A 17,534-nucleotide genomic window follows, 5' to 3' on the forward strand; every position below is an offset into this window, starting at 1 on the left:
CCTTTGTTGAAGGAAGGCGTCAGTGGAAGAAGGGAGGTGGAGGAGGCTTTCACAGTGCCTTGATTGACAGGTGGGCAGAGGCCCAGCCCTGGGCCAGGGGGCCCAGGACCTGCTCCACCTCACAGCCTGGAGCCTGTGTAACGGGGCCAGGATGTGATTGGAATGGCTAGGACCCACAGCCTTGCATTTCTCTTCTCACCTGGCCCCTGGCCTCTCCTGTCTCTACCCTTGTGGACCCTCAGGCTGCCATCTTGTCCAGAAGCCCCCAAAAGGCTGTATGGGAGAACCACCTATGCTGCAGAAAACTCCAGAAGATCAGGTTCCTCTTTACCAGCCCTGGAGCTTCTGCCTCCCCCAAGTGAGGCTTAGCCAGACCCCTCCCCCCAAAGGACACCCCTGTCCCCAAACTCAGCCCTTCACCTTTCATCCCAAACTCCCTCTGGTCACCCTTCATCTAGCCCATCATCTGTCAACCCCTGGTTTGCGAGTTTGCCTCCTCGGGGCAGGAAAGGGAGGAGGCAAGACTGAACTTGGTCATGGTCCTCACTGCCACTGTGAGTCAAGTGTTATTTTGCTCCCAGTTTTACAGTGGAACTGAGGCTCTGAAGAGCTGTAGTTCACTCAAGGTCCCACAGCGGGTTCTGAGTTGTCTGGGGCGCCTGTGTGCCATGCCCAGTGTGAGCTGGGCCCCAAGTGGGCAGCTCAGTGTCATTCGTGGGATGAATGAATGAGGGGAGGGAAGAAAGGAGGCCAGGAGCATCTGGTGAGGTCTCGGGCACAGACACTCAGAGGTGAACTGGATGCAAGGCCAGCTGTGTGCTCCTCAGGTGTGGCCAGGCAGGGGCTGGTGGAGAAGGTCAGACAGTGACCGGGGGACTTCCCTAGTGGTCCAGTGGCTAAGACTCCACGCTCCCAATGCAGGGGGCCCGGGTTTGATCCCTGGTCGGGAAACTAGATTCCGCATCCGCTTGCATGCCGCAACTGAGAGTTCGCATGCCGCAACTAAAGTCCGCACGCCACAACTAAAGATCCTGCATGCTGCAACTAAGACCGGCGCAACCAAAGTAAATAGATAAATTAAAAAATAAATAAATATTAAAAAAAAAAAAAGGGCAGTGCCGGTCCGGGATATCTGGTCTCAGGCTGAGGAGTGGTTGGGCCCCAAAGGAAAGGAGGTGGGGAGGAATTCTCCAGCTCACACAATTTCAGTCATTCAACAAATAATGACTGTGCAGCCGCAGTGGCTACCAGGCCCTGGGCTCAAGGACATCTGAGCGAGTCCCACCTCGGCCCCCAGGGAGCTCTGTTTCTAGTGGGAAGGCGAGACAATAAAGAAGGCACGAATAACTCAAACAGTAACTCCAGACGGTGGGAGGAGGAGTTAAAGAAAATAGAACAGGTGTGCGTGGGGACGAGGAGGGGAAGGGACCTTATCTCCGATGGTCTGGGAGGAAGTGGCACCTGAGTGGCACCTGGAGGTGGAGGGTTGGCCAGATGGCAGGGGTGGGGAGGGAGACTGGGGGGTAGAAGAGAGTTCCAGGCAGAAGGACTGGCAAGTGCAAGAACAAGCTGGCGACAAGTTCGGGGAGGGATCCGCGTGTCTGGAGTAAGGGGGGGGGGGCAAAAGGCGAGAGGGGCTCGGGTGTCACCTCCGCCAGGAAGCCTTCTCTTCTCGCCGCGCTTCCTCCACACTCCCCCAGCTTGTTCTACCGCAGCGCAAATCCCACGGGTCCTGCTCAGGCCTCCTTCCCTGTCCGGACTACGAGTGCGGAGAAAGCAGGGCCGGCTCGGATTCCTCTCTCCGCATCCCCGCGGCGCCCGGCCCGGCGCTGGGCACCCTGTGGGCACTTGGTAAATATTTGCAGAGCGCACTAGAAGGAATGAATGAACCCATTGGGCGCCGCTGGGGGGAGGGCGGGGCCGAGGGCAGGTGGGAGGCCGCCGACGCGGGAGGGGCCCTTGGAAGCCCGTCCTCCTCCTCCCCCTCCTCCTCCTCCTCCCAGGCCCCAGCGCGTACCACTCTGGGGCTCCCGAGGCGGCCTCTCGTGCGATCAAGGGCGCGCAGGGCTGGGAGAGCGACCTGGGGCCCCTCTTCTGGGCGCCGGAGTTCGGAAGAGGGTGGGTCCCCGCCGCCCAAGAGCAAGAGCGCGAGAGGAGCCGGAGGAAGGAGCGCCCGCTCGCCCGCCGCCTCGCTGCCACCCCGGCGCTCGCTCTCCCGGCTCCTAGGTTTGCTGGCTGCTCCTCCCACCCGCGCCCGCCTCTCTGCTCGCGCTCTCGCTCGCTCGAGCCGGCTTCCAAGCCCGCGGTGCGCCCGGGCGAGTGCGGGGCGAGGGGCCCCGGGGCCAGCGCCGAGCCGGGGGCGGGGGTCCGGGCAGAGCGCAGACGGCCGGGGAGGGGCCATGTCCGGCGCGGGCGCAGAGGGGCCCGTCTACAGCAAGTGACCGAGCGGCGTGGACGGCCGCCTGCCCCCCTCCGTCACCTGGGGCGGCGCGGGCCCCGGTGCCGGGTGCCCGGAGCCCGGGTCGCGCGTAGAGCCGGCGCGATGCACGTGCGCTCGCTGCGCGCCGCGGCGCCCCACAGCTTCGTGGCGCTCTGGGCGCCCCTGTTCCTGCTGCGCTCCGCCCTGGCCGACTTCAGCCTGGACAACGAGGTGCACTCAAGCTTCATCCACCGGCGCCTCCGCAGCCAGGAGCGGCGGGAGATGCAGCGCGAGATCCTCTCCATCTTGGGCTTGCCCCATCGCCCGCGTCCCCACCTCCAGGGCAAGCACAACTCGGCGCCCATGTTCATGCTGGACCTGTACAATGCCATGGCGGTGGAGGAGGGCGGCGGGCCCGACGGCCAGGGCTTCTCCTACCCCTACAAGGCCGTCTTCAGTACCCAAGGCCCCCCTCTGGCCAGCCTGCAAGACAGCCACTTTCTCACCGACGCCGACATGGTCATGAGCTTCGTCAACCTCGGTGAGTGAAGGCGGGAGGGAGGGGTGCGCGTCTTGGCCAGGAGTCGCTTTGGGACAGGGAGGGCGCCGCGTCTTACATCCAGCCCGCCCATCTTTCCCCTCCCGGTAGTTTTCAGAACGGCAGTGCCTGGCCGAGGGTCTCCCACCCCCCTGCCTTAGTGGACCCCAAGCTGCGCGCGCCCCAGGTAGGGCGAGCCGGGCTCATCTGGCCTGTGGGAGTTCAGGGGAAGTAAGGAGCGGTCTGAAGCCCTCTCCGGGTTAAGTCGGCGACTGCACCTCTGGGGCGGGAGGCGCCGGGCGGGCCGCGGCTCAGTTCAAAGCGCGGGGCTCGGTCATGTGAGCTGTGCCCGGCCGGCTCGGCCCGCGCTACCTGGATTTAAAGGGCCCTGCCCCGCGAAGCTGACTTCCCGCCCTTTCTGAGCCCCTCTCTGCCCTGCCTGGCCCCGGCATCGCGGGCGTTGCGCTCCCTTCCCCGCCCTGGCAAGCCCTACCTGTCCCCTCGCGGTGCGCCCGCCGTAGCGTGCTGCGCGCCCCGAGCGCCTCGGGGCCCCTTGCCTGACCGCTGGGCGCCCCTCTCGCTCTCAGCTCTCCTGGCTGGAGCTGGGGAAAAAAACGTTGCCATTGCGACCTTTCTATTTTAAATATTTAATGATAGGTCCCGGACTGGCAGAATCCATTTTCAGCGTTTATCACGTGTGGCGCGCAAACCACGGCTTCTGGCGATTGGGTGGCGAGGGATCTCCCAGCAGACGCCGCCGGGGGAGGCTAGGGGACCCGGCTTCCGACTGGAGTCGCGACGGCCCCGGGGATCGGAGGCTGCCGCTGCGGCGGGGGTGGTGCTCTCGCTCCATCTGTGCACGTTCACCAGACTTGCTCAAACTAACCCCCGACTGCGCGCTATAGGGCTCATGATCAAATATTTGGTTTCTGAGATAACACGCCCCGATAGCGCTGTTTCCCGAGCCGCTTTCATTCTACAAGTGTCACTTGCTGCGAAAATACGAACGAAGTCAAGACAGCAAACTCACGCCCACCGGCGCTGTGTCAACAGGGAAATAATGATCCTGAAGCCCCCCGCGGGGCACCTGGGGCGTGGATGGAGGGCGCCGGGAAGCGCGGATCAACCTTAATGCTTCCCGCGCCAGATAAGGTCCCTGGAGTTCCCGGGACGCCATTGTCTGTCCTTAATAATAGCCCAAAATCAAATAGTGCAACGAGTTTCAGCGAGCAAGGGGTGGGAGGTTTAGATGCCAAAATGACTTCAAGAAAGTTTAAATTATACTAGGCAGCCTGTTAGAATGAGACAGCTCCATATGTCCTGATTTAGAACAATCTCCAAGATGTATGGGGTGGAAAAAAGCAAGGTGCAGATCAGTGAGGTTACATACGTGCTTGTATATCATGCTTTCCCACTGGAGGAAGACGACATGGATTGGAAATAGATTTTATGGGGGCAGGGCAGAACTGGGGTTGGGGCCTTAGGGATTTGGGAGCTGGGGCCTGATTTTTCATTGTCTGCAGTTTTGTGTATGATTTTTTTTTCAATGTGTGTTTGTGACCTATGCTAGAAGCTAAAGAAAAATCCCAAATACGTACATATAAATAAATTAATTAAAGCAGAGCTCTGTATCCATCCTGAAGCCAGGGGTTAACCAGGGCCCTTTCTCTGGCTGGGGATTTATGGTATCTTCTGTTCTGTTGGATACCTGTGACTCCCAGTGAATGCCAGCAGGTCCCAGTGGCGGCCTTCAGAGCCTGGCTGAGGTCATTAAAAAGGTATTTGTAAGCCCTGGCTTCTGTGGAGGGCTCTGCAAACGCAGTGCAAAAAGCACCCTGCTGCTTACGGACCAACCGCGTGGCCAGACCCGGGCTCCTCCCATGCCAGAAAAGGACCAGGTTGCCAACCGGGCACCTCTGGGACACTTGGGCAGGGCTGTTTGCTGCCCCTTGGTAGGGGGGAGCAAGCTGGGACTTGTTTGGGAAGACCACAGCTGGGTGGTTTTCCTCCTCTGGCTGTACACACACCTTTCAACCCGTTAGTCCCATTTCTTTCATCTTGAAAGGACAAAGACCGGCTTGTCTGAGCCTCTTAATCAGTCAGGCTGGCTTTGGGCTTTGTGGGACAGTCCTGACTTTCTCAGGTCTTGCTTTCTGGGGCATCACTCCAAATTAGATGGCAGAGCGGCTTTTAACAGAGTGCACTGACCTTGTTTTCTTTCTTTCTCAGTCCCTAAAACTTTCTCGGTAATTAGTTGGGTGAAGACCTGGACCGCAGTTGGGCAAGACTCTTCCTGTAGATGTTTCTAAGGTTGCCCTCTAATTTCTGTTTGGCAGCAGCATGGGAATAAACCGCCTGTCCCTTCCATTTTGTGGAGTTCTGGGATTTTGCCACAGGAGGGGCTGTGGGGTTGGAGGGGGCAGGTAGGAGACCTGCTTGGAAGCTGAGAAAAAGCACATGATTTTCCCTTGGATTGCAGATCATACTGACCTGTAACATACAAAGTTTTCTAAAGGTGCGTTTAGTCTCACACTTTACTAAGAGTGAGAAAAACGTCGTTTGTTCATATGCAGCTATTACTTGTTACCTTGCAGGGGACCTGGGGGAGACCTTGAAGGGAGACTGACCTTCTCCACCACCCTCTCCTCCCCTCAAAGCCCCCCTCCTCCTTCCACCACCCCCTCCTCCCTCATTGCATACCGCTGCTGTCCTGCAGTGCTCTGGGGGACTTCGGCCTGAAGTCTGAAGGCTTTTGCAGAGCTGGTGCGTTTATTCTTCCGTCTGCAGCCAAACGGGTTTTTGTTCCTCTAAGTCGTTCTCCTCAGAATTCAAGCTTTTTGCCAGGCTGAGTGGGATCTAAACTAGAGAGGGAACTAGAGGAGAATTTATGACAAAACCAGGTGCTGAGAATGAGGGCCTCAGACCGCACCTTGTGACAAAGACCAGCCTGTACAATAAAGCCCCTGTAATGCTAGCTGAGCTGCCGGAGGGAGACTCACATCTTCCCAGGCTGGGCCTCTTAAGTTCAATGGCGAGATTTGTAAACTGGTTTGGATTAACAAGCCCCCAACTCCTCTGTGCAGACTTAAGTTTGGAATTCAAAACAGGCTACCCTCTCTTAAACTGTCCCCAGGCAATGTGAGTTCTGCAGACTGAATCCCGAAGATAGCTGCCCTCCCTCCCCCTCTTCTTTCTTTGGAGAAATCCAGCAGCTCCTTTTGGGATCTTCTCAAGAAGCCCCCTGGCACTGGGGGTGTTGCGATACACATTTATCTCTGGTCCAGGTTCTGAAGGAACCAAATTTGTTTAATCTTTGAAGCTAAATTAAAAAAAGGGGAAGTTGGAAACCTATCCTTATTGGGCTCAGTGTCTAAAAGTGGCTTTTGTTAATGTAGCCGAGGAGTGGGGAGAAGGCCGTTCAGTTTTACTTTTATTTTATACCATCTGGCGATCCTTTTTGTTGACAAGTGTTTGGCATTAAGATCTCTCCTTTTGCCCCTTCAGAACAGGCCCTACCACTGTAGAGTATTAGAAAAAGATTCTGTTACAGTTTAAAAATTTCCTTCAGGGAGTGCTTGCCGAGGGAGCACGGGCTGCAGGCGCTCGCAGCTGTAACCCGGCTTGTGTTAAAATTTGGAAGGGGCTGCCCCACATTCCAGCGCTGGAGTGCCGGCCCTCACTGGTGAGCGGCCAGAGGTTAATATAGATGTCACACAGCCTTCCCTCCTTCTTTCTTTCTTTCTCTCTTTCTGCAGAGTGTCTTCGCTATAGGAGTGCACCAACAGCTGTGTTTTTAGTAACCCTTTCAACATCACTTCTTTTAAACCTCGTTTTCCTGCCTATATAAATCAAAGATCTTCTCCCCCCTCCCCCCAAGGATATATGTGACCCAGATTTGAACTTTGGGGGGGGGGTCTTTGTATTTCCCTTCTGGAATCAGAGCAGGTTAAGGCCGAAGCCTGGATGCCAGCTCGCGTGGCCGGTTTTGGTGTTCATTCCAGAGTTGTCACTTGGTTGTGGGGTGGCCCTTGAAGGGGTAAGGGAGGAGGCCTAGGTAAGCGAAGCGGGGCTGGGGGGGCTTCTCTGAACGCACAGAGAGAGGAAACAGCTTCTGAGATGCAGCTCCTGCGAGCTTCGGGTCGGGGCCTTCCGTAGCGTCTTAGCCTGTCAAGCCTCTGCCGAGATAAACACAGCTGGCCCGCGAACCCTTGACCACCAGCGTGCCTGCGATGTGAGCAAATATCACGTGTCCACTGAGCTCGGAGACGATGATGACTTCATTCCAGGGAGAACCTCATCTAAGTTGATTGATCACCCCTATCGCTTTAATATCTTTTTTTTTTCCCTATTGGGTAAGGTCATATTTGGCCCATTGCAAGAATCAGAGTGTCCTAACACTCCCCCAGTCTCCACCCTTCCCCAGCCTGCCCATCCATTTCACCAGCTGACTGTTTTGAATGGAGAGCCCTTTGCACCAAGTGGCTGGCCACGTTCATTCTTTGGCGATCACTCTTCAGGCCTAGCTGGGGGCTGTCGGCACGGCTGCTTTTTGGCCGGCCTCTGCTTTAATGCACTCTGGCAGTGTCACCGGGGTTAGGGCACAGGCAGGGATGTGTGGGACCTGTCACGTTATTGTCAGAAGGAATGCACGGATTAGCCTGTAAAACGTGGCGGTGGGAGAGCGCTGCAGCTGTGTACACTTATTATAAAAGATTTAAGTCCCACTGGTAAAATCAATACGCTGAATTGCATGACCCTCTGCTTTTAATTAGTTTAAATCAAATGCGCCGGTGCCATTTTGCCTCCTCTCGCCTTCGTGGGGTGAGGAAATACCAATATTTACATAGAAACTGTTAATTTGTGGTAAAAATGATAACACATTTAGCTTTGCACACCCAAAGTGCTCCGATTTGATGGATCCTGGATCAATGTGGAGTCGTGGGGTGATGTCACCTGGGCGAGGGAGCAGGGCGGCCACCTCAGTGATGTTTGTCGCCTGGACCCAGGATGTGGGTCGCAGGTGCCTGTACCGGTGGGTGCAGTGCATGAAGAGGCTGGTCTTTCGAGAAACTAGCCGACTCTGTCTTTGCAAGCCAGATATGTTGCGATTCACCCCCGTGATGTAGAACCTTTTAAGCATTCTTACAAAATTGTGAAGCGAAGCGGCAGTTGCCTTTTTGGTTGTTTTGCGTCTGTTCTCCCAGCATGCTGGGTCCTTTGTACTGGGCAGCTCAAGGCACAGTACTTTATTTATTCCAGAGCTTCAGATGCTTTTCTTTCCAATTCCTGAAACAGTTTATAGAGGAAGGGGGGTGCTTTCACTGCAAATGATCCCATGTACAACCACAGCTATTATGTGAACCGTTCGGTATTAGCTGTGTGTTCAGCTGCACTTGAAATCTGGGTTTTGCAGCAAATGGCATTTGACAAATAATATTTGACAAAAAATGTGACTTGGTATTTCTTAATATGGAACAGATATTTCCCAGTTAACCTTCTGCGGGGAAAAATTGCTCTAACCCGATGTGAAATGGCAGTGCCGATGAATACCAGGGCTGCCGCTGTGTGATTCCCCTGCTCTCCAAAGTGGAGTGTTTATGATTTGGGGGCATATTAGCAGTGCATGAAGCTTGACACTTACTTATGTGAAACTCAGAGTAGCACACGCGATGCCGTCCTTTCAACATTTGTGTCGGGAGGCATTGCTGGGAGCCGAGAAGAGCCGTTGCTGATCCGCGTGGAGTGGATTGAATTAATGACAACTCCGAGAGCACCAGTTTTAGGGTAAATTGCTTTATTGTTTTGGAGCCAGGGTGCTTATAATACAGTTCCTGTACAAACATGTTTAACGTGTGTTAATGCATTTGCAAACCAGGGCCTCTCAGCACAACCCTGCTTTTCATTAATTGATGTCGGTAGCATGGTACAGTATTTCAAAGAGCTGGCCAAGTATAAACTGTGTTTCCAATTTCCTTCCTTTCCTGTGTTTGGAATGCCAATGTTAATTTGTTCCCATGCAGGAGCAGGGGCTGCCAACTGCGGCTTTCTATAAAGGGCTTCACGGTGAAGGCTTCCAGCCCTCGCTGATGCTTGGGGCTGCCTGGCCAAGTTTCCTGACACTTTGCAGCTAATTCTGGGTGATATATGGAGTGGGGGGGTTGGGGGGCTTCACTGCCGTGTAACGGAAGTCCTCGGTGACAGCAGAGGGTGTGACTTGGCAAGAGAGAACGGAATGGCATCCACACTGATTCTCTTTAGACCCAGCTTCAACCCCTGTGTCTGTTTCCACTATGGTTGCCTATTAGCTGTGTGACCTTGAGCAAGTTACTTAACGTCTCTGAGTTTGTTTCTTCGTTTTAGAAATCTGGTTAGGAGTCCCCTCCTCCACAGACCCTCATGAAGACAAAATCATATCTCTCGTGGGTAGAGTCGGGCACCAAGTAGGTGCACAATAAATGGTAAACCTTGTTTGTATTTTGGTGGCCAGATCACTATTCACTTTGGTATAATAGTCCAAATTTCCGTTTTTAAGTACTTGATCTTAAAGTACCAAGATTAAGCCACCCATGTCGTTTTAGAGATGTGAAGAAAATGGCCCCAAAGATGTATATCTTTGTATATATGTGTATCCCCCCCACCGCCCCGACACATGCATTTTCCTCCTCTTCAGAGATCAGTGAAATTTGAGCACACCAAACTTATTTGAGGATAAGTAGAGTCTAATGCTGACTTTCTCTCGATTTTAAGCATCTATGGCTATTTAAAAACTTTCCTACTAGGGAACCTAAAACTTGTGTGAGGGGTGTACAGGAACTCTCTGTACTATCCTTGCAACTTTTCTCTGAATCGAAAATTATTCCAAAACAAAAACTTTTAATTTCAAAAACTCGCATTACTGACATATTTCTTCCCACCCCTTCCTGGAAGGTGGTCAAAGTACAAATTGTCTTTTCCTTCAAGGGAGTGACAAGCTCAAAGCATTCATTAACAGACCAGCACAACTTCCCCACTTTTTATGGGAGCAGGTGCAAGACTACCCACCCCTCACCCCTGCTCTCCCAGCTGGGGTTGGGATAACAAAGTCCCAAGTGGATTCAGTGCCTTTAGAAGCCTCTGGAGACCAGAGGATGGTGAAGGTCTCCGGGGCCTGAGTCTCGGGGTGGGCTTTCTCACACAAGGTTTCCCATAAATTCTCTTCAGCTCTTTCTGTACCGTTAGAAAACTCTGACTTAGCGACTATTAAGGTTCCCACGTCTTTGAGGTCACGTGTTATTCTTTCACATCTTTATCTCCCCAGAGTAGCTTTCAAGTTTCACTCTTCTGTTGTCTGGCTTAATTAAATTTGGCTGTGAATAAAAACTTGCACTGTTTCCAAAACTGCGGACTTGCATGTTTTTAAACATTGGAGTTAGACCTGTACCGTCTTGTAATGCCAGCCTCTCTCTTGCCTTCATGTAGTTTGAAGAAAAAAAAAGAATCCAAGCAGTTAGCATGACCATCCACCTAGAATGGTCCCAGCGCTCATCCGCCCAGCAATTTAACAGTGCACTCAAAGGCAGGCGGGTTATTCTGTGGTTTCGATGGCTTGTGTTTTGGCCTTTGATAAAGGACTTTCTTCTTGACTGTTTTCTCACACGTTCTCCCCGTCCCGCTCTAGCACTGCCTTGCAGAATTCTCATGGCACAGAAGGTACTCAGACATTGGCAGCTTGCGTGCGTGAAGGGGGTGAGGATGTTACACGGCAGTGTCTTCAAGTGTTTTTTGTTTGTTTGTTTGTTTGTTTATGTATTTATTTATTTATTTATGGCTGTGTTGGGTCTTCGTTTCTGTGCGAGGGCTTTCTCCAGTTGCGGCAAGCGGGGGCCACTCTTCATCGCGGTGCGCGGGCCTCTCACTGTCACGGCCTCTCTTGTTGCGGAGCACAGGCTCCAGATGCGCAGGCTCGGTAACTGTGGCTCACGGGCCCAGCCGCTCCGCGGCGTGTGGGATCCTCCCAGACCAGGACTCGAACCCGTGTCCCCTGCCTTGGCAGGCAGATTCTCAGCCACTGCGCCACCAGGGAAGCCCTCTTCAAGTGTTTTTGATCTTGCATCCCCGCTAGGAAATCTTCGAGTACGCACCCTAAACAGAAATAGATCGTATAACTACTGCTGTTTTAGGATGGTGTGCACCTTATAAAACAAAGACTAAAATAGAAGTTTAAGTAGGAGGCACTAAAGATAAAAAAAAATACAAAATTCTGATGTTCATTAATACGCCTTTTAACTCATGCATCATTAGTAATTAATGCAAAGATTACAAGTTTAATTCATTAGCAAGACAAATGTAATTTTGCTATCCCTAAGATTTTCAGTGTGATGGAATCTGATCTTTCACAGCTCATGGTTCAACAGTCTGGGGTCAGCGAGCGAAAGGTCTGGCCCTAAATTTTGATTATTTTTTCCTTCGTCTCGTCAGCATCAAGAGTTCACAAAGAACCCCACAATCTCGGTAGCTTGAAACCACAGAGCTTTGTTGTTCTTTTGTTATGGCTGCATCGTGGGTTGGCAGGGGGCTCTGCACATTGGCCGGGCGGGAGGGTGTTCAGATCTCCAGGCCGATGGGGCTGCCGCCCTCTTGAATGTCGCCAGTTATGGTCCCAAAGGGAAAGACAGTGCGGCTTGTGCACGGGCTTTTCATCTTTCCAGCAGGAAGCTACACGGGCGCTTCTGCCTGCATTTCATTGGTCACAGCCTGTCACATGGTCAGACCTGACCCAAGGTGGCAGGAGATGACAGTCCCCCCCCCCCCCAAGCTTGGAAAGGGGAGCACCAGATAGAGCCTGGGAAGTGGCACTCATGACGACCACACTGTCGTAGGCAAAGGCTCTCTCCCGGGGTAAAACGATGGAAATAGAACAGGTGAATTGTTGGCTGCGTTACTGAAAACAAGGTCTGTGTTTTTCAGTCTCATCCATCAGTTATGCAGAGATGTTTGTTGAAGCTCAGCCAGTAAATTCCCATCTTCCCTGACGTCCATCAGTTCTTGAAATTTACTTAGTTGCGATTATAATATTTCCCGCCCCATGTCCCAGTGGATCCCTCTTGCCTCCCCTAAGTGCTTGCACCCCATTTTGGAGACCAGTGTTTCTAGAATCTTCCTGATCACTGAGGTATTCACGTGGTTCAACAAGAATAACCACTTCTCTCCATTCCCACTTGTAAAATGACTCGCCGCTTTAGGACTTGTCTTTCAGCAAAAGCACGCTTCAGCTGCACTCGGGTTCACTACCCAGAGAATTAAGGAGCCTGACTCTGGTCCCAGCTCAAGAGGCTCTTGCCCTAGCCGGTGTTTGTCCGGGCTGTGCGGGTGACTGTCTTGTCATGAAGTCTTGCTTTTTCTTCCTGGGCTTCAGAGGCACTTCCTCGTCCAGGCAGGATCTTGCAAGGCTGAACCTAGAAACTGAATTCAGAGACTCCTTCATTATCTAAATGCATCGCTGAAATAAATCATAGTGATAACGTGGGAGGGTTGCGATCTTTCTGTAGCACTAATGGATTTATAACAGCCTCCCTTATCAGGCTCCTTATTTAATTCTCTCAGGTTCTGCAAAGCAAGTCGTATCATTCCCATTTTAAGGAGGAAGGGACTGAAGGGCCCCGAACTTGCAGAGCTCGGAAGCGGTGGGGTTGGCGTTTGAAACCAGCTCTTGCTGAATGTAAACCCATTCACTCTTCCTCCTGGCCCCGTGGAGGTGTGTGAATGGGGGAGACGGGGCACAAGGGCAGTGGTGATGAGACCACCAGAACAGCCTCCAAGCCCTTGACCTTGACTTTGTGGTTCTGTGCTCTGAAGAGGAAGATAAAGATAAGCAGCTCACGCCTTCCCCTTCATTCTCCATCCTGCTTGTGGAAACTCCCCTCTGCTCTGTCTCTATGGCTTAAGAATTATCGACAGGGCAAAGGGCCCCGAGTGCCCATGTACTGGGGCTCCTGCATGCACCCCGCACCCACTTGATGGGAAAATTCCAGAGGCAGCTAGGGACTGGTATTTTAATAGCGATACCTCAAGACGCTGTATTGAAAAGATCATGGAGGTGGTTTTTACCATATGTACTGGAATAAATATTGCATATTGTTTGTAATAGCATCAAGTCACCACCAGCCTAAATGTCCATGAGCAGGGGATTGGAGAAATAAATTTGTAATAAATTTATTTATAAATGTGTAATAAACCAGAAGGGAATGCAGGAATTTCTTTTTTATGTATCACCTTAGACTCAAACAGAATGTCAAGAGGGAGAAAGCCAGTTGTAGGAGGATGTTTAGGGTGTAAGCGTTTGTCGTTGTGTCAAAACAGACACACACAAGAGCACCAGATAATACTGTGTATCGTTTGTGGGCTCATATATGTGTGGTAACACTATGGAAACACGGCGGTACGACTCACACCAACCGCCTTTGGGGAGGCAGGCAAGGGGATGGGATTGGGGAGAAATTTTAAATAAATTCCAACTGTTCTGGTCAAGTTTCCTTTATTTTAATAATAAGAAACCATTCGGAAGTGCAGTGTGGTATCCTGGACTGGATCTTGGAACAGAACAAGGACAATAGTGGAAAAACGGGCGCAATCTGAAAAAAATCAGGAGTCTGGTTAACAGTAACCGATCGATATTAAATTCTTATTTTTGACAAGTGTCCCACGGTTATGGAAGATGTGAACCTTGGGGGAAGCCGGGTGAGGGTCCACGGGAACTTTATACTGTCTTTGCAACTTTTCTATAAAGTTATTCTAAAATAAAAAGTTTATGGGAAAAACAGGAAGCAACCGTGATATTAACTCCTGCAAATTCTTAGTTGTGGGTACCTGGATATTAGTTACATTTTCCTCTGCATTCTTCTTTGTGATTTCATTTTTCTGAGCACCAACGAATCAGAAATCTCTCCTCCTGGAGACAAGAGAGTCTTGGCCGGAAGCTCAGCCCTGAAGTGGCTCTTGGTGGTGTGGCCCCAGGGAGCCCGTCTTAGAGTGTATTCAGGGTATCACGCCCCAAAGGCCAATAACTCATCAATCCACAGATCCATTAACATGACGGGGCCTCAGCCAGCAAATGAAAACCCCACGTGGCAGTGTCCCGAGACCTTTAAAACTCTCCCTGCCTCGGTTCACGAGATACCCCGTGTAAAGCAGTCCTCCGTTTATAAGCAAGAAAGAGAGGGTAGGGGGTCGTTTTAGGTCTTTCAGTTTTCCTCTTGGTCTTGAACTTTGTGAAATGTCCCCCCACCCTCTTCCCCCTTCTCAGGTTCCATTTTCTGACTCACTTGACCTAACATTTGTTGAGGGAGAAGCCCTTAAAAATGGCAGTGGGGCCTCAGAACCTTCCAGGGCTAGTAAACGTTTATAGGGTGGAGGCGCTGGTTGGTCATTTCCTTTAGGAGGAAACAGTAAATGAAGCCACTTGCCTTATACCTACTCAAACCCGGAGCTCCTAATTGTCTTAATATACTGGGGGGAGGGGGGGGAGGGTGCGGGGGGATGGGAGAGGAGATCCAGAAACCTCTGGGTCTCATGTGCCTCAAACACCCTAGGAACTTGGAAGTGGCCTCTTCAGGTCGGTGTAGAGCAGGGTTTCCCAGCCGCAGCGCTGGTGACATTTTCAGCCCGACTCTTCTCCGCTGGGGGGCATCCTGTGCGCTGGGGGGGCAATCCTGTGCGCTGCAGAATGTTAAGGAGCATTCCTGAGCTCCACGCATGCGCGGCCAGGAGTGGTCTCCAGTTTGACAACCACAGTGTCTCCAGACATAGCCAGATGTGCCCTGAGGGGCAAAGGAGCCCCCGGTGGAGAACCACTGGTTTAGGGCAACTTTCCTCCAACTTGGAAACTGACTTGGGAGCCTTTGCTTCAAACCCATTGGCGCATGATCGTGAGCGGGGAAAGCGGCATTTTCGGATGGATGGATCGATTTCCGGTTGAAAGGAAGACAGAGTGCAATCAAAACGTGAGCCCTCTCCTGGGGACCCGGCTCTGCCTGGATTTGAAACAGCCTGGAGATGAAAAGGAGGTCAAATCTCTCAAGGGCAGGCATCGTCTCCCGGGAACCAAAATATTTTTACAGCACCTTTTGCCCGATGATACTAAAAACTTATTAAACACACACTTAGAACTGGTCTCTCTTTATTTGCCTCCGCCAGCTTCTCAGGAGGAAATAGGGCAAACCTCTCTCTTACCTTGTTCCCCTCCAGCAGGTAACTTGCTGGGGGGAGGGGCGGTGAGCAAGGAAGCTGCATTTTCCATTTCTCACTGCGGCTCAGAGCTATAATAAATAAAGCAGGGAGACCCGCTGATTTTTGTGCAGACTGTGAGCCGGAATGGCTTTTACATTTTTCAAAAAGGGTGATAAAAGAAGCATATTCCATGATGTGAAAATGAGATGAAATTCAGACTCCAGTGTCTATAAAGCTTTATCGGAACTCGTTTTGTTTGCGTCTTGTCCGTGGCTGCTTTCATGCTCCATCCACAGAGCTGAGTGGTTGCAACAGAGACGGTGGGGTCTCCAAAGCCTAGAATATTTATTATCTGGCCTGCTGTGGAAGTTTGCTGACTCCTGCTTTAGACTGCCTATACCCTCTACCTGGGGAAGGGTAAATAGTAAAAAAGTCTGAGGTTTATCTGACCCCTCTGTCCTCTGCAGACGTCCAGTGACACATAGACAACCCTCTCCCTTCCCGGATGTCGGAGGGCCTCCTCTGAGTTTGAACAAACTCTTAGTTAAACAGATTGCTCCTCTGAAGACTTCCTGGCATCTTTCATGTGGGTCGTGCGTCACAAATTCCCACCAAAGTGATCAGGTAGACTGCACAGCTTTTCCGAAATTCACTTCATCCCAGCAGCCCCGTCCCATGTTCTCTTTTTAAAAAAATTGTCCTAAAATGTCTTAGGTGGTAGTTAAGACTGGCTCTGGGGTCGGACCTGAGCCTAAATCCCACCTCTGCTACTTGTTAGCTCTGTGACCTTGGGCAGGTTATGAAACTCTGGGTCCCCATTTCCTCCTCTGGGTTCGTGTTGGCGCCTGCCACCTGGACTGCTGTGAGGATCCGTCCCCTCCGCGGTGGCGGGAGGAGAGCTGAGCGTGGTGCCCCCATGGCAGCTGGTGCCCCATACGTAACGTTAGTGGCCGGCAACAATGCTGTCACTCGCCTGACCAAAACTCGGACCACTCTGGGGGTGGCCTGCCTGTGCAGGTCCTCCGTGCAGCTCCCCCTGGCATGTAGGGCAGTGGGATGCACCGCCCGGCACCTTCTGGGGATGGGAGCGGCGTGGGCACGTGTCCCACCAACTGAGCGCCGCGGGATTTGGGTCGGGGTGGTCCCCCCTTAGCCGGGATGCCCCGTGATGAGGCTGGAAGCTGGCCTCAGTTGACTGGGCATGAGGCAAACCAGGAAGCAGCTTTTGTTATTACAAGTCCTGTTAGACTAGAAAGTTACCTCTTGCTGATTATAATCTGTGTTTATCGATGCAGAGGTTTAAGGAAACACCAGATCATCAGGTCTAGCCCTCCGTATGTCCGCCAGCTTAGGGCACAGACAACCCCTCAGATTTAGACACTTGTCTATGGGCTGGCCTACTCTTTAAAAAAATGAATAATAAAAATTTCACAGTAAAATTGTACCCTTTTCTCTCTCTTTTTTTTTTTTTTCTGAATTCTGTTTATGTCAGACTTAGTAGCATTTCCTGTGTCCGACATTTTTTTTTTCACTTTGCTATTTTTACTTAACAATATATTCTAGAGAATATTCCATAGTAGTATATAGCTATATTAATCATTCTTATTTATTTATTCATTTTTGGCTGTGTTGGGTCTTCGTTTGTGTGCAAGGGCTTTCTCTAGTTGCAGCAAGCGGGGGCCACTCTTCATCGCGGTGTGCGGGCCTGTCACCATCGTGGCCTCTCTTGTTGCGGAGCACAGGCTCCAGACGCGCAGGCTCAGTAGTTGTGGCTCACGGGCCTAGTTGCTCCGCGGCATGTGGGATCTTCCCAGACCAGGGCTCGAACCCGTGTCCCCTGCATTAGCAGGCAGATTCTCAACCACTGCGCCACCAGGGAAGCCTCCGACATTTTTTGACATGAGCAACTGACCTCCACCTGAAGTGAGGACCCACCCAGGCCGGTCATTCTTCAAATAGCACGATTTCCACATTTATTCTTATGTGTGAGGAAACTGGGACTCAGGGGTGACAAGTCATTTACCCAGCTTTGGGGACAACAGGTCTGTCTGGCTTTGAGTCCCAGGTCACTGGTGTGTGACCTCATGCAGGTGACTGAAGGCATTCAAGTGCTCTGGGACCCAGCTTCTGTCTTAGTCAGCTTGGGCTCCCATAACAAAATACCATTTCCTGGGTAGCTGAAACATCAGACGTTTATCTCTCGTAGTTTTGGAGGCTGGAAGTCCGAGATCAGGGTGCGTGCATGGCTGGGTTCTGTTCTCTCTGGCTTGCAGACGGCTGCCCTCTTGCTGTGTCCTTACATGATGGGGAGAGGGCTCAAGTCTCTTCCTCTTTTTATAAGGGCACTAATCCCATCCCTTCATGACCTCATCT

The 17,534-nt window shown here is 52.0% G+C and overlaps 1 protein-coding gene across 4 annotated transcripts in view; it reads left to right on the plus strand.

The window, feature by feature from the left end:
* The first annotated feature begins 1,981 nt into the window (after positions 1 to 1,981).
* Positions 1,982 to 17,534, plus strand: part of BMP7 (bone morphogenetic protein 7) — a 90,478-nt gene continuing 74,925 nt past the window's right edge. For 2 of the 4 annotated variants that reach the window (XM_082428160.1, XM_082428161.1), the window contains exon 1: positions 1,984 to 2,960. In XM_082428160.1, the coding sequence (XP_082284286.1) occupies positions 2,543 to 2,960 (418 nt within the window). In that variant the 5' untranslated portion in view covers positions 1,984 to 2,542. Of the gene's footprint in view, positions 2,961 to 17,534 lie in introns of all 4 variants that reach the window. The other 2 variants (XM_082428158.1, XM_082428159.1) reach the window with 2 other exon arrangements.

This window comes from Balaenoptera physalus (assembly GCF_965194825.1).
Source record: "Balaenoptera physalus genome assembly, chromosome: 16".
NCBI lineage: Eukaryota > Metazoa > Chordata > Mammalia > Artiodactyla > Balaenopteridae > Balaenoptera > Balaenoptera physalus.